Here is a 14925-nt window from a genome sequence, read left to right as displayed (position 1 = left end):
TGTGCAGCAGGATTCCGGCTTTACACCACATCGCCTCCCTCAGGTGTCTGGACAATACTGACTGCTGGTCCGGAGGTCAGGGGAGGTCCAAACCCTAGAGCAGCCTCGATTTAGGACAGTGGAGTTCATTAGCAAACGGTACCCGCTGGCTCGGAGGGACTGCTGGCACCTTTCCGAGGTACTGCGTGGAGGAAAACAGAAAATACGCTTTTACTCCCGACGACCGCGCCGGTACAGGTCCGCTGGAGGACCTGATGCCACTGACAGAGCTGCCCGCCGCTCCAGCATCCCCAGCCCCACCGGCTCTTCCGCCCCAGGGCGGGGCGCCGCGAGGGGCGGGGCTGCCGCGCCCCCGTCACGTGACGGGGCTATCATGGCGGCGGCCACGAGCCAGCCCGGCTCCCGGAAGCAGGCTGTGAGGGGCGGGCGCGCTGCTGGAACCCGAGCGGAGCCGGAGCTAGTGCGGGGAGGGCTGCCCGGCGGCCTGGAGCCGGACGTGTCCGGAGCGTCCCCGCAGACCGGGGCAGCAGGTGAGACGGGGGCCAGGCGAGGCGCGATCTGGTGAGGGGACGCTCGGCTGAGGCTAGGGGGCGCAGGGGGGTCAACTGTGACCCAGAGTCGGGGAACCTGCGGTGCGTGCGCGTGACCGCGAAGCAGTGGAGAGGCCGACGCGGGAGGAAGGGATGCTCGGGAATAGATGTGGATACTCTAAGCTCCAAAACTGGCCTTTTCTGCGATGATGGGAGGTACAAGAAACCTGCAGAACCTATCATGGAGAAGGGCAGTAGCCCCTTTCGAACCTGCGGGACCGGAATTACTGAAAGGAGTCCCCCTTGCTGTACCAGGCAAGGGTGGGGCGAGTGCTCTGGCCTCTCCCCACAGTCACCCTCACCTGCCCCACAGAGTCCTAGGAGACAACCACTCCTCCCACCCACCCGACTGGTCCCTCCAGTCTCAGCTCTGGGGGAGAGAAATTGACAGTGCAATTGGGTGGAGTTGCCTTCTGCTTAGACACCCAACCCCTTGACTGTGCTATCTGGATTATGGATGTGACTATGACCACCGTTCTCTCTCCAGGTCGTCCGGGGGCCCACCATGCTGGTGACTGCCTATTTGTCTTTTGTGGGCCTCCTGGCCTCCTGCCTGGGCCTGGAGCTGTCAAGATGCAGAGCCAGGCCCCCTGGAAGAGCTTGCAGCAACCCCTCCTTCCTTCAGTTTCAACTAGACTTCTATCAAGTCTACTTTCTGGCCCTGGCAGCGGACTGGCTCCAAGCCCCCTACCTGTATAAACTCTATCAGCATTACCACTTCCTGGAGGGTCAGATTGCTATCCTCTACGTCTGTGGCCTGGCTTCCACGGTCCTCTTTGGCCTAGTGGCCTCATCCCTTGTGGACTGGCTGGGTCGTAAGAAGTCCTGTGTCCTTTTCTCCCTCACTTACTCTCTATGTTGCATAACCAAGCTCTCTCAAGACTACTTTGTGCTGCTGGTGGGCCGAGCCCTTGGTGGGCTGTCGACCGCTCTCCTCTTCTCAGCCTTCGAGGCCTGGTACATCCATGAGCACGTGGAGAGGCATGACTTCCCGGCCGAGTGGATCCCAGCCACCTTCGCCCGAGCCGCCTTCTGGAACCACGTGCTGGCTGTAGCAGCAGGTGTGGCAGCCGAGGCTGTGGCTAGTTGGATGGGTCTGGGGCCTGTAGCACCCTATGTGGCTGCCATCCCTCTCCTGGCTCTGGCTGGGGCCTTGGCCCTTCGAAACTGGGGAGAGAATTACGACCGTCAGCGTGCCTTCTCCAAGACCTGTGCCGGAGGCCTGCGCTGCCTCCTGTCCGACCGCCGGGTGTTGCTGCTGGGTGTCATACAAGCCCTGTTTGAGAGTGTCATCTTCATCTTTGTCTTCCTCTGGACACCTGTGCTGGACCCCCACGGGGCCCCGCTGGGCATTGTGTTCTCCAGCTTCATGGCTGCCAGCCTTCTGGGTTCTTCCTTGTACCGCATCGCTACCTCCAAGAGGTACCACCTTCAACCCATGCACCTACTTTCCCTTGCTGTCCTCATTGTTGTCTTCTCTCTCTTCATGTTGACTTTCTCTACCAGCCCAGGCCAAGAAAACCCCGTGGAATCCTTTATCGCTTTTTTACTTATCGAGTTGGCCTGCGGGCTCTACTTTCCCAGCATGAGCTTCCTGCGGAGGAAAGTGATCCCCGAGACGGAGCAGGCCGGTGTTCTCAATTGGTTCCGAGTGCCCCTGCATTTACTGGCCTGTCTGGGGCTCCTTGTCCTCCATGACAGCGATCGGAAGACGGGCACCAGGAATATGTTCAGCATCTGCTCGGCCGTCATGGTGACGACACTGCTGGCCGTGGCAGGACTCTTCACAGTTGTGAGACACGACGCTGAGTTGCGGGTGCCCTCGCCCACCGGGGAGCCCTATGCCCCTGAGCTTTGATTCTCCAGGACGAGGGGTCCGAGATGGGCTCTGGAACCCCACCTACCCACCTGTGACTCACTTTGTGACTCTGTCCTGCAGCCCCTCTTGCCAGTGCTTTGTATTGGGAAGGACATGGGGGCGACAGACTGGAAAGGTGCCAAAGGCTGACTATGTACTTCCCTTTCTCCTTGCTGTGTAAAAATAAACACTTTTAATGGATTCCAGTTACTTGTCCTCTCCTGTACCCACCTCAGTTTCTAGTGAGGGGGCAACTGGAGATTTTTGAGGTACAGGTGGGTTTATTGGCAAATGCTATTTCTTTTTTTTTCTTTTTTTTTTTTCTTTTTTTTTCTTTTTCTTTTTTTCAGAGCTGGGGACCAAACCCAGGGCCTTGCGCTTGCTAGGCAAGTGCTCTACCACTGAACTAAATCCCCAACCCCCTCTTTTTTCTTTTTTTAAAGATTTATTTACTTGTTTTATGTAAATTCACAGTCGTCTTAAAACACACTAGAAGAGGGTGACCGATTCCATCACAGATAGTTGTGAGCCACCATGTGGTTACTGGGAATTGAACTCAGGACCTCTGGAAGAACAGTCAGTGCTCCTGACCACCAAGCCATCTCTCCAGCCCCAGCAAATACTATTTCTTTCTTTTTTTTTTTTTTTAAAGATTTATTTCATGTATATGAGTACACTGTCGTTGTCTTCAGACACACCAGAAGAGGGCACCGGACTCCATTACAGATGGTTGTGAGCCACCATGGGGTTGCTGGGAATTGAACTCAGGACCTCTGGAAGAGCAGTCCGTGCTCTTAACCACTGAGCCATCTCTCCAGCCTGCAAATACTATTTCTAATGTCTCCAAATTAAATGTCTCCAGCCAAACTGAGAGCTGTGAAATATGCCAATCAACAGAACTGGGTAGAAAGATTCAGAGGCTCCTAAGTCCTTACTCTTAAGACAGGTACCCTCTTCAGTTGTCCAGCAAAACCCTCAGTCCACATGCAGGGGAAAGATGGTCTCTTGGAATTGGTGTTGCAGTCGGGACCCTCAATTCGTTAACATGTGTTGAGATCCGACCTCTTCTGATCCTCGTGATTATGCAGTAAGTGCTTCTAACCACTGAGCCATCTCTCTATGAAAGAGGAAAGTGATCTTAGAGCATGTGGCCAGTGCCCAATATACCAGACCATTGAACAAAGATTCCAGAGGTTTAGGCTGCTACCCCCGTCATGGTAAACAAAAGCCTTTCCTGTAGGAATGAGCTTGCTGTTCTGAACATGCGAGCTCCTCTGCTTTCTGCCTTTGTGCCCCATTTGTCCAGAGCCATCTGCGCTTACTCGGTCCTGAGTCCCTTCAAGAAACATAAGGGCTGCCAAGAAGAGTGGTAAGGAGTGAGGAACTGAGACATCTTGTCTGTACCTGATTCTTCCCCACCCAGCCTAGGTGAAGGCTAGCAAGTCATCGGGGCAGGAAACTGTACCAGTGGGAACACCAGTTTTGTGGGCCCCTCCCTGCCTCACCCCTGATTGTATCTGTCTTTCCTCCTCCCAACAGAATCTGGGCTTCTCTAGGGAATTCGAGCCTACTCTAAGAAGGGTTAGGGTGAAGGACGGTGGCACTAGGGTGTGTCCTGGAATGTGCTTGAGGTGGGCACGGGGGTGGGGCAAGAGAACCCACCTGTTCTGAAAGGAACTACCTACCTTTCCTTGGGTCTCAGGAGAATTCAGGATGTTCCAGGTCCTCTAAGTACCGGCCTGTGTGAAAAGAGCGTCGTAAGCTAGGGAAGGAGTTTCTGCACCAGGGTATTGGGGAAGTGGAACACAGTCTCAAGTGTGCACTCAGCAGAAGGCAGTGTCTCCCCCACCCAGGCAGTGGAAGTTGAGGATAAGTACAAAAACAGGTATCATTCTTCTCCCTCATCTCAAGGCAAAACAAAGTCTGTTGCAATCATTTAACTTCCTCTTTCTACCACGTCGAGCTAGACTGAGACGCGTTTTATAGTTATCTGTGGACATTCCGGCTTTTCCTATCTTGTAATCTCTTGAGAGCAGGAGGCTCTTTCACTTGAGCCTCCCCACATGTGTAGAACAAGCTGATGCCTAGTGCACGTCTGGAGAAGAAACAGCCTACCTCCCATCCACATAGTCAAGAATCACCCACGCAGAGGCCGATTAGAATAGAAGGGACCCTAGAGCCTAGTTGATGACCTGGCTTTGTTGTTGCTGTTGTTGTTGTTGTTGGTTTCTGTTTTCTTTTCTTTTCTTTTTTTTTTTTTTTTAGGAGCTGGGGATCGAACCCAGGGCCTTGCACTTCCTAGGCAAGCGCTCTACCACTGAGCTAAATCCCCAACCCCGGTTTCTGTTTTCATGACAGGGTCTCACTATGGAGTTTTTGGTTGGCCTGAAACTGGCACTGTAGACCAGCCTGGCCATGAAGACTCAGAGGCCTGCCTGCCTCGCTTCCCGGGAAACTGGAGTTACAGACTCTATGCCTAGCTAGTGACTTGTTTTGTAGATGACAGTAGCGTTTACTGCTGGGGATGGGGCTCATATTTTTAAATGATAAGGAAGTAGGGTGGAAGGAAGACTTAGGAAGTTCCTTTTCCCTGATGAGCTGGCTTCGAAGGGGCAGATAAGAGTAGGGTGTATTCTTTCCCGTCAGACGGTCGGAAGCTCTGGAAGGCAGTTTAAGGTCCCTATCACTGTAAGCCTTTTTTGGTTTTTTTTTTTTTTTTTTTTTTTTTTGTTTGTTTGTTTGTTTGTTTTTAAGGCTTAGAGGAAAAATGCATGCAAAGGTTATTCCTTGGCTTAAAATCAAGTGGCAAGGGGTTGGGGATTTAGCTCAGTGGTAGAGCGCTTGCCTAGCATGCGCAAGGCCCTGGGTTCGGTCCCCAGCTCCGAACAAAAAAAAAGAAAAAGAAAAAAAAAATCAAGTGGCAAACGAATGGTAAACAGACTAGACCCACCTCTCGCTGCCAAGCTGTGACCCTTCTCTGACACACAGTACTCATGGTTTAGTCTCTAGCCTTGCTTGCTCTGCCCCAGGAGATAGACCAGGGTGAGAGCAGTAGGCTCTGCAGTCCATCTGTGGGTGACAGTTCGTGTGGTTCAATGAGAGGCTGACTCCTGCACACAGGCGCTGTGTTGAGCCTGCACAGTCAACTCAGTTATCCTTTGCATGTTCACGCCTGTGTTCCTAGCCCTTGGGAGGCTGAGCTGTACAATCAAGATTACAAAGTCGGGCTGGAGAGATGGGTTAAGAGCACTGACTGCTCCTCCTAGAGGTCCTGAGTTCAGTTCCCAGCAACCACATGGTGACTCACAACCATCTGTAATGGGATCTGATGCCCTCTTCCGCTATGTCTGAAGAGAGTGACAGTGTGCTCACATAAATCAAACAAACAAGCAAAAAAAGAAAAAAAAAAAAAAAAGCTGGGCAGTGGTGGTGTGTGTCTTCAATCCTACCACTTGGGAAGCAGAGGCAGGAAGATCTCTAAGTTCAAGGCTAGCCTGGTCTACAGAGTGAGTTCCAGGACAGCCAGGGGTATACAGAGAAACCCTGTCTCAAAAAAACCAACAAACAAGCTCTTTGTTCTTGGATTCACTGCTCTTCCTCTCTTCCCTGCCCATTCTCTTCCCTCCAAGTGCCCATGGCCGGCCTCCTTTCCTATCCTCTATTCTTCTTCTCTCATTAAACCTCTCCGGGTGGGAAAAACAACAGCAACAACAACAAACAAGAGAGAAGGAGGAGGAAGAGGAGGAGGAGAAAATAGCATCCAGCCTCAGTTGCCTGGTTCAAATCTGGCTCCTCCACTCTCCACCTCAGTTTCCCTATCTGTGTAATGGGAAGGACAGCATGGTTATTTCTACCCTATAGGAGGGCTCTTGGGAAGATTAAATATTACTGCGTTTAAGTCCTCGTAATAGTACTTGGCCCACATTTTAAGTGCTGCATAAGTGTTTGATTTATCTTTTTCGATGCGGGAGACTGAACCCGGGGCGTCGTCACAAGTACGGACACCCTGGACAAGCGCCCTGCTAGTGAACTGCACCCCCAACCTCGGCTGTTTGTTTTTACGTCTTAGTTCTTGACTCTTCTAACACAGCTGCCTTTATCAGGCTTTGGGGATGAGAGCGATCGGATGGGGCCGTGGGGGAAGCAGAGCTTTTCAGCAGCACATCCCAATGGATGGGGGATTCCCAGCAGTGTTTACTCTTCGTTCTGGCCCAGATGGACGGATCAGGCTGTCCAAGTGACCTTCTGCTTTGGGTGTGTGTGCGCAGATGAACTGTCAGTATATTCCACTTGAAATCCTTTCCTCTTCCTCAAGTGGGAAGGTCAGTTTGGGGTCAGACTTGATAGAGAGCACAATCTTTCCTCAAGAGCTCCTGGTCCTGTCCATCCATCCAGGAACAGTTCTCTGTGGCTTTCAGATGGTCCTGGGGAGAGAAGAGAAGCCCCCACAGAACCTAACAGACACAGACAGAGGGCTGGGTGCGAGGAAATACTGCCTGGCTGGCAGTCTTCTTGGACAGGGGGTGTGTGTTCCATGCCCTAACCCAATTCCTTCCTCCCATCTCTCTCCTTTTTCCTCTGTTTCTCTGTTTTGTTGTTGGTTGGGGCTGGGTCTCACTTTGTAGACCAGGCTGGTCTTGAACTTACAGAGCTCCACCTGCATCTGCCTTCCAAGTGCTAGAACTAAAGGTGTTGGACATTCACCATTAATTCCAGTACTTGGGAGGCAGAAGCACTAGATCTTTGAGTTTGAGGCCAGCCTGGTCTACAAAGTAAGTTGGAGGACAGCCAGGACTACACAAAGAAACCCTATCTCAAAATACAAACAAACAAACAAACAACAACAGAAGGTGTGCTTCATCACGACAGGCATACATCCTAGGTAGCAAAGAATGATATCGAACTCTTAAAAATTGTTTTATTTTATTTATTTTGTATGTGACGTGTGTGTGGCAGGGTGAGGCTGCCTTAGTATGACTGGGAAGGTCAGAGGACTGCTTGCAGGAGACGGTTCTTCCATCACGAGGGTCACGGATATAAACCTCAGGTTGTCTGTTTGGCAGCAGGTACCTCTCTACCCTGGAGCAATCTCTCTGACTTAACCTTAAAGTCTTGATCTCCTGCTTCAGCCTTCGAAGAACTAAGACTACAGATGTGTGGGGCTGGGGATTTAGCTCAGTGGTAGAGCGCTTGCCTAGGAAGCGCAAGGCCCTGGGTTCGGTCCCCAGCTCCGAAAAAAAAAAGAACTAAAAAAAAAAAAAAAAAAAAAAGACTACAGGTGTGCTACAGTTAGCCTTTGGGGATTTGTTTGTTTGTTAGTTTCAATACCAAGTTTCTCTATATAGCCCTGGCTACTCACTCCATAGACCAGACTGGCCTCGAACTCCCTCATCTGCCTGCCTTTGCCTCCCCAGTGCTGGGATAAAAGGTGTGTGGTGCTTTTCAGTTTAGACCTCATTCTATTTCTATAGCCCAGGATATCCTGAAACAGTACATAGCCCAGGATGGCCTCAAATGCGATCCTCCTGTCGCTGCCTCCTAAGTGCCAGGATTACAGGTTTCACCACATCCTTCTCATTCTCTTCTTTTTGTAGTACTGGGGACAGAGCCCACATGTCCAGACTGCTCATAAGAAGCAAGCAGTCTACCAGGGAGCACTAAACACTCTTTATTATTGTCTGTTACCATGTTTCTATAGAAACATAGAATAAAAATACTAAATAGGGGCTGGAGAGATAGCTCAGTGGTTAAGAGCACTGACTGCTCTTCCAGAGGTCCTGAGTTCAACTCCCAGCAACCACATGGTGGCTCACGATCACCTGTAATGGGATCTGATGCCTTCTTCTGGTGTGTCTGAAGACAGCTGCAGTGTACTCATATAAATAAAAAATAAATAAGGACTTTAAAAAAATACTAAGTGGCCCAGAGTATCATGCTCTGCTCTTATAAGAACATGTCTGTCGTTAACTCTGCTGGGCAGTCGAGGGACATGTGTTTAACCCCAGCACTTTGGAGGCAAAGTTGGGCAGATCTTTTCAGTTTGAGGCCACACTGGCTTACTCCAAGAGTGAGTACCAGGGCAGCCAGGAGTATCTAGAGAAACATTTTCTTTAATTGTTTTTTAAAAAGAGTTATTTATGTTTTTATGTAAAAGTACACTGTCAGTGTCTTCAGACACACCAGAAGAGGGCATTGGATCCCACTAAAGATGGTTGTGAGCCACCATGTGGTTGCTGGGGATTGAACTCAGGATCTCTGGAAGAGCAGACAGTGCTCTTAACCACTGAGCCATCTCTCCAGCCCCCTATTTAAAAAAAATTTTTTTAAACTGTATTTAAGGGGCTGGAGTGATGGCTCAAGGGTTACAAGCACTGGCTGCACTGCTCTTTCAGGGGACCAGGGCTCAATTTCTAGCACCTGCATGGTGGCTAACAACTGTCTAACTCTAATTCCAAGGGATCCGACATTCTCACACAGACATGCATGCAGGCAAAACACCAATGCACATGAAAATAAATGTTTTTAATGTATTTACACGTGTTTAGATTTGTCTAAAAAATATTTATTTTATGTATGAATGTTCTATCTGTATGTGTACCTGCAAGCCAGAAGAGGGCAGCAGATCCCAGTATAGATGCTTGTGAGCCAACATATGGTTGCTGGCAATTGAACCTCTGGAAGAGCAGATGATGCGCTTAACCACTGAGCCATCTCTCCAGCCCTATTCATTTTATCTTTAATGTGTATTGAGTATTTTGCCTGAATGTATATATGTTTACCACTTGTGTGCCTGGTGCCCAAGTAGGTGAAAAGAGGTTGTCAAACCTCTCGGGAGAGGAGTTACAGACAGTTGTGAGCTGCCATGTAGGTGATAGGAACTGAATTTAGGTCCTCTGGAAGAGAAGCAAATGCTCATAATTGCTGTCGTTATCATCACATAACTGGGTGTGTGGTCAGCTTGATCCTGCTGGGTCAACCTATTCTTCTGACTGGCAGGTGTGGAGCAAAGGGACAACAGCTATACTAGCCGGGCAACATGTATGAGGGTGTCAGGTCCCCCTAAACTGGAGTTACAGTTGTGAGCTGCCACATGCCTGCTGGGAATTGAACCCTGGTCTCCGGAGGAGCAGCCAAGGTTAATTGCTGAGTCATCTGTCCAGCTCCCCAGATGCCTTTTTCAAAAGATTGGATCTCATGTAGCCTAGACTGGCTTTTAATTCACTGTATCATAAGGATGACCTTGAACTTCTGATCCTTCTGCCTCTATCTCCCAAGTGCTGGGATTGTGGACATTTGAGGTATTTCCTGTTTTTTTTTTTTTTTTTTTTGAGCTGGGGACCGAACCCAGGGCCTTGCGCTTCCAAGGTAAGCACTCTACCACTGAGCTAAATCCCCAGCCCGGTATTTCCTGTTTTATGTAGTACTGGGAATTGAACCCAGGGCTTTGTGCATGCTAGCCTCAACTGAGCTACAGTTCAATTGACAAGCTTTTTGTAACTTGAGGTTCAAACCATGACCATATTCTAAATAGATATGCCCGACCACTGAGGGACACTCAGTCCTAACACTGTTTTTCACTAAGTGACACATACCTTTAATCCTAGCCCTGGAGTTGGGGTTATAGAGGCAGAAGGATCTCTGAGTTCCAGGCCAACCAGGGATACACAGTGGGACCCTGTCTCAAAAGCAAAATATAAAAGCAGCTGTTCAAGGACTGTAAATTACTGTCATGGTCACCACGGTCGTCGTCTTCTTCTTCTTCTTCTTCTTCTTCTTCTTCTTCTTCTTCTTCTTCTTCTTCTTCTTCTTCTTCTTCTTCTTCTTCTTCTTCTTCTTCTGTAGCTGCTGCTGCTGCTATTAGATTTATTTATTTATTTATTTATTTAAGAAGGGAAAAGGGCATCAGATCTCATTACAGATGGTTGTGAGCCATCATGTAGTTGATGAGGAATTGAACTCAGGGCCTGTGGAAGAGCATTCAGTGTTCTTAGCCACAGAGCCAACTTTTCAGCCCCATGGGTCACAGTTAAAATGGAGATATAGGATCTGGAGAGATGGTTCAGTGTACCCATTCACAAGAAGGCTCACAATTCCTGTAATGTTAGTTACAGGTAAAACAATCCCACTCCCACGGTCTTCTTGGGCACCAGACATGTATGTGCTACATATATACACATACAAGCAATCATACATAACCATAAAATAAGTCTTTAAAAACACAGATGGGGGCTGGAGAGATGGCTCAGTGGTTAAGAGCACTGACTGATCTTCCAGAGGTCCTGAGTTCAAATCCCAGCAACCACATGGTGGCCCACAACCATCTGTAATGAGATCTGACTCCCTCTTCTGGTGTGTTTGAAGACTGTACTTATATATAATAAATAAATCCTAAAAAAAAAAAAACCAAAAACCAAAAAACACACAGATGGAGGATGGGCATGGTGGCACACACCTATAATCCCAGCACTTGAGAGGCAGAGGCAGACAGATCTCTGTGAGTTCAAGGCCAGCCTGGTCTACAGAGTGAGTTCCAGTCCAGCCAGGCCTGTTACACAGAGAAGTACTGTCTCAAAAAAAACAAACCAAACAAACAAAAAACAAAAACCACAGATGAACCAGGTGTGGTGTACTCTTTACATTCCAGCACTAGGGAGGCAGAGGCAGACAGATCTCTGTGAGTTCCAAGACAGTCAGGGCTAGGCAGAAAAACTCTATCAAAAAATTCACCCCACTCCCCCAAAAATAAAATAAATCCAAAGATTTATTAAAAACATTTTTATGTTGGAAATTTGAAGTATAGCTAAATGGTAGAGGGTTTGCCTAGCATGAGCAATGCCCTAGGTTTAACCCATAGCACTGCAAATAAATATTAATAAATTAATTAATTCTGTAATTAACTGATTCTATAATTAAACTAAGTGTGGCACTCCAGGACGGTAATCACAGTACTTAGGAGGCGGAGACTAGAGCATCAGGAGTTTAAGTTCAGCCTCTAGGATAGCCTAGGTACATGAGACCCTACCTTCAAAACAAAACAAAACAAAGAAATCTGGGCTGGAGAGATGGCTCAGTGGTTAGGAGCACTGACTGCTCTTCCAGAGGTCCTGAGTTCAGTTCCCAGCAACCACATGGTGGCTCACAACCATCTGTAATGAGATCTGATGCCCTCTTCTGGTGTGTCTGCAGACAGCGACAGTGTACTTCTATAGAATAAATAAATAACTCTTTAAAAAAAGAAAACAAAGACATCTCTGTATCTTAGAGTATCTATTGCTGCAACAAAACACCATGACCTAAAAGCAAGCTGGGGAGAAAAGGGTTTATTCGGGGATGGCACCACTCACTATAGGCTGGGTCGTCCTCTATTGATCACGAATGCTTTACAGCTGGATCTCATAAAGGCATTTCCTCAATTTCCTCAACTGTGCTCTTACTTCTCTGATGGCTTTAGCGTGGGTTACGTTGACACAAAAAACCAGGCAGTACACCGTATGTGGGTCTTATCCCTAAGACATTATATATACGTGTGTGTATGTGTATATATGTAATGTGCACACACATTATATGTGTATGTGTGTATATATACACATGTACACATGCATGTTCAAGTATGTATTTGAATGTGTAAATGTTACATATGTTTCTACACATACACACGCACACACACACACACACACACACACATATATATATATATATATATATATTTATTTATTTCTGTATACACACACAAAAAAAAACCTTCCACAAACTGAAATCCAAAGCACTCCCAGAGTCTTCATTATAGGATGTAACCTTAGCTGATTGTGGTGTTGGGGCACTCCTTTAACATCAGCGCTTGGGAGGCAGAGGCAAAGGGATCTCTGTGATTTTGTGTCCAGCCTGGTCTATAGAGCAAGTTCTAGGATAGCCAGGACTACACAGAGAAACCCTGTCTCAACAGAACAAAACAACACAAGAAAGGATGTAACCCTAATTATCTCTAAGAATCCCTAATTATAACCATACATCCCTAACTATTTCTAATACATTTGACTCAACCTGTAACCCTAGGACCCCTCCCCATTTTAAAAACATTTAAGCGTATGTGTGTTCCTGAATGTACACATACATATGACCTGAGTTGACAAGCCCGAGAGGGTCAGAAGGGGCGTCAGAGTAGAGATGGTTTTGAGCTGCCCTACGGGTGCTAGGAACTGGATCCTCTACAGGAACAGACAGGGCCTTCCCTCCAGAAGCCCCCCTCCCCCTTTTTGAGATAGGGTTATCTCAGTGTACTTTTATGGAGCTTTGGCTAGCCTGGAACTCATTATGTAGACCCTGGCCTCAAACTCAGAGACACCATTGGCTTCTTCCTGCCGAGAGCTGGGAGTCTGTACGCCGTTTTACAGAGACTGAGCAAATGAATCTGGCTTCACTGCCCAGTCTCAAGTTCAAAGTTCATTCCCCTCTCTATACTGCCTCTTTTATTTTTTATTTTTTTTCTTTTTTTCAGAGCTGGGAACCGAACCCAAGGCTTTGCGCTTGCTAGGCAAGTGCTCTACCACTGAGCTAAATCCCCAACCCCGCTGCCTCTTTTATTTTATTTATTTTTTTTGGTTCTTTTTTTCGGAGCTGGGGACCGAACCCAGGGCCTTGCGCTTCGTAGGCAAGCGCTCTACCACTGAGCTAAATCTCCAACCCCTCCGCTGCCTCTTTTATACATTCTGTATTCAGATGTAAGATTAAACTACATGACTTAGGGCTGGTAAGATGGCTCAGAAGTTAAGGATTCGTGCCACCAAGCCTGATGACCTGAGTTCAATCTCCAGAACCCACATGGTTGAGGGAGAACAGACTTCTTCAAGTTGGGAGCTGTTCTCTGACCTTCACAGGTACCCGTACATGACCCTATGAATACATACACAATAAATAAATCACATGAGTCAAGTTTTATCAGGTACATTTTTTTTTGTTATGTTTTTGAGATAAGGCCTGTCTAGAAGGTCCTGGCTGACCTGATACTTGCTCTGTAAACCAGGCAGGCCTCTCAGTAACAGAGATCTACTTGTGTCTGCCTCCAGGGTGCTGGGCTTAAAGGCTGGGCTTAAAGCCGCCACACCTGGCTTTGTTTTGCGACCAGGCTTCACAGAACTCAGACTGGCCTTGAACTTGGTAAGTAACCACATATGACCTTGAACCCCTGATTATCTTCTCGGTCTCTCGAGTGTTGGATCCCATATTCCTGACTTGCACCCAGCTTTTGGTAAAGACCGTGTGAATAAGCTAGGTATTGAGGTGTAGGAGGAGATCAGCGCTGCGACCTTTGATGTCTTCATCCTCATCTCCTTCCTCCTAGGTCCTTTACCCTACGAGGGGTATCCTGGAAATGTCTGTAATCACTACTGATCGGTCTACTGTGGTACTGATTCCTAGAACCCTGGGCCTTGTGCACACTAGGCATCTGCTTTAACCCCTGAGCTATATCTACAGCCCTCTCACTTTTTATTTTTGTCCGTTTATTTTAAAAGGCCTCTTTTTTTTTTTTTTTTTATGAGTTATTTTCCTGCACGGCTATGTGACCCTATGTGTCTGGTGCCGGAAGGGGTCAGAAGAAGACATATGATCCCTAGAGGATGTGAGCTACCCTGTGGGTGCTGGGAACCAAACCTGGATCCTCGGCAAATTTTTATTTTGAAATGGTTTAAATGGCCCATGTTAGCCTTGAACTCCCTCTGTGGTTCACTCTTTGAACCTGAGATCTTCTTGCTTCAGGCTTCCCAATACCTGGGATTATAGCCTTGGGTTAACAGGCCCACCTTGTAACAAGTATTGTTCGTTTTAAAAATTGATTTGAGGGGTTGGGGATTTAGCTCAGTGGTAGAGCGCTTGCCTAGGGCATAAGGCCCTGAGTTCGGGTCCCCAGCTCAAAAAAAAAAAAAAAAAAAAAAAAAAAAAAAAAAAATTGATTTGAGGGGTTGGAGAGATGGCTCAGTGGTTAAGAGCACTGACTGCTCTTCCAGAGGTCCTGAGTTCAAATCCCAGCAACCACATGGTGGCTCACAACCAACTGTAATGGGGATCTGATGCCCTCTTCTGGTGTGTCTGAAGACAGCGACAGTGTACTTATATACATGAAATAAATCTTAAAAAAAAAAAAAGCGTTTTAAAGACCCGGTGTGGTGGCACACACCTTGAACCCCAGCATTCCCAAGGCAGAGGCAGGTGGATCCCTCTCAGAGACCAGCCTGGTCTACACAGCAAGTTCCAGGACAGCTGGACCACGTAATAAGAACCAATTTCAAAAAAGGAAAAACAAAAGTCCGTCGAAGGCTACTACACCTTTTCCTCCCTAGTAACACAGAGCAAGCCATGTGGGTTCCTTTGTATTTTAATTCCCTTGAAATTTAAAACCCTGACTGAGCTCAGGGGATAAAGGCAAGAATGAAGGAGTCACATTGCAGGGTGACTGTAGTTGACTGCAGCTGAAGAACCAGC

The 14925-nt window shown here is 47.8% G+C and overlaps 1 protein-coding gene across 1 annotated transcript; it reads left to right on the top strand.

The window, feature by feature from the left end:
* The first annotated feature begins 364 nt into the window (after positions 1-364).
* Mfsd5 (major facilitator superfamily domain containing 5) lies at positions 365-2654 on the top strand. The gene is made up of 2 exons (XM_032884697.1): positions 365-530; positions 1078-2654. Exon 2 carries the CDS (start codon positions 1096-1098, stop codon positions 2446-2448), a length of 1353 nt encoding a protein of 450 aa, XP_032740588.1. The 5' UTR covers positions 365-530; positions 1078-1095; the 3' UTR covers positions 2449-2654.
* Positions 2655-14925: the final 12271 nt, after the last annotated feature.

This window comes from Rattus rattus, chromosome 1 (genome assembly GCF_011064425.1).
Source record: "Rattus rattus isolate New Zealand chromosome 1, Rrattus_CSIRO_v1, whole genome shotgun sequence".
In the NCBI taxonomy this organism is placed as follows: domain Eukaryota; kingdom Metazoa; phylum Chordata; class Mammalia; order Rodentia; family Muridae; genus Rattus; species Rattus rattus.
Note: the sequence above shows the minus strand (reverse complement) of the source record. Positions and strands in the feature narration are given on the sequence as shown.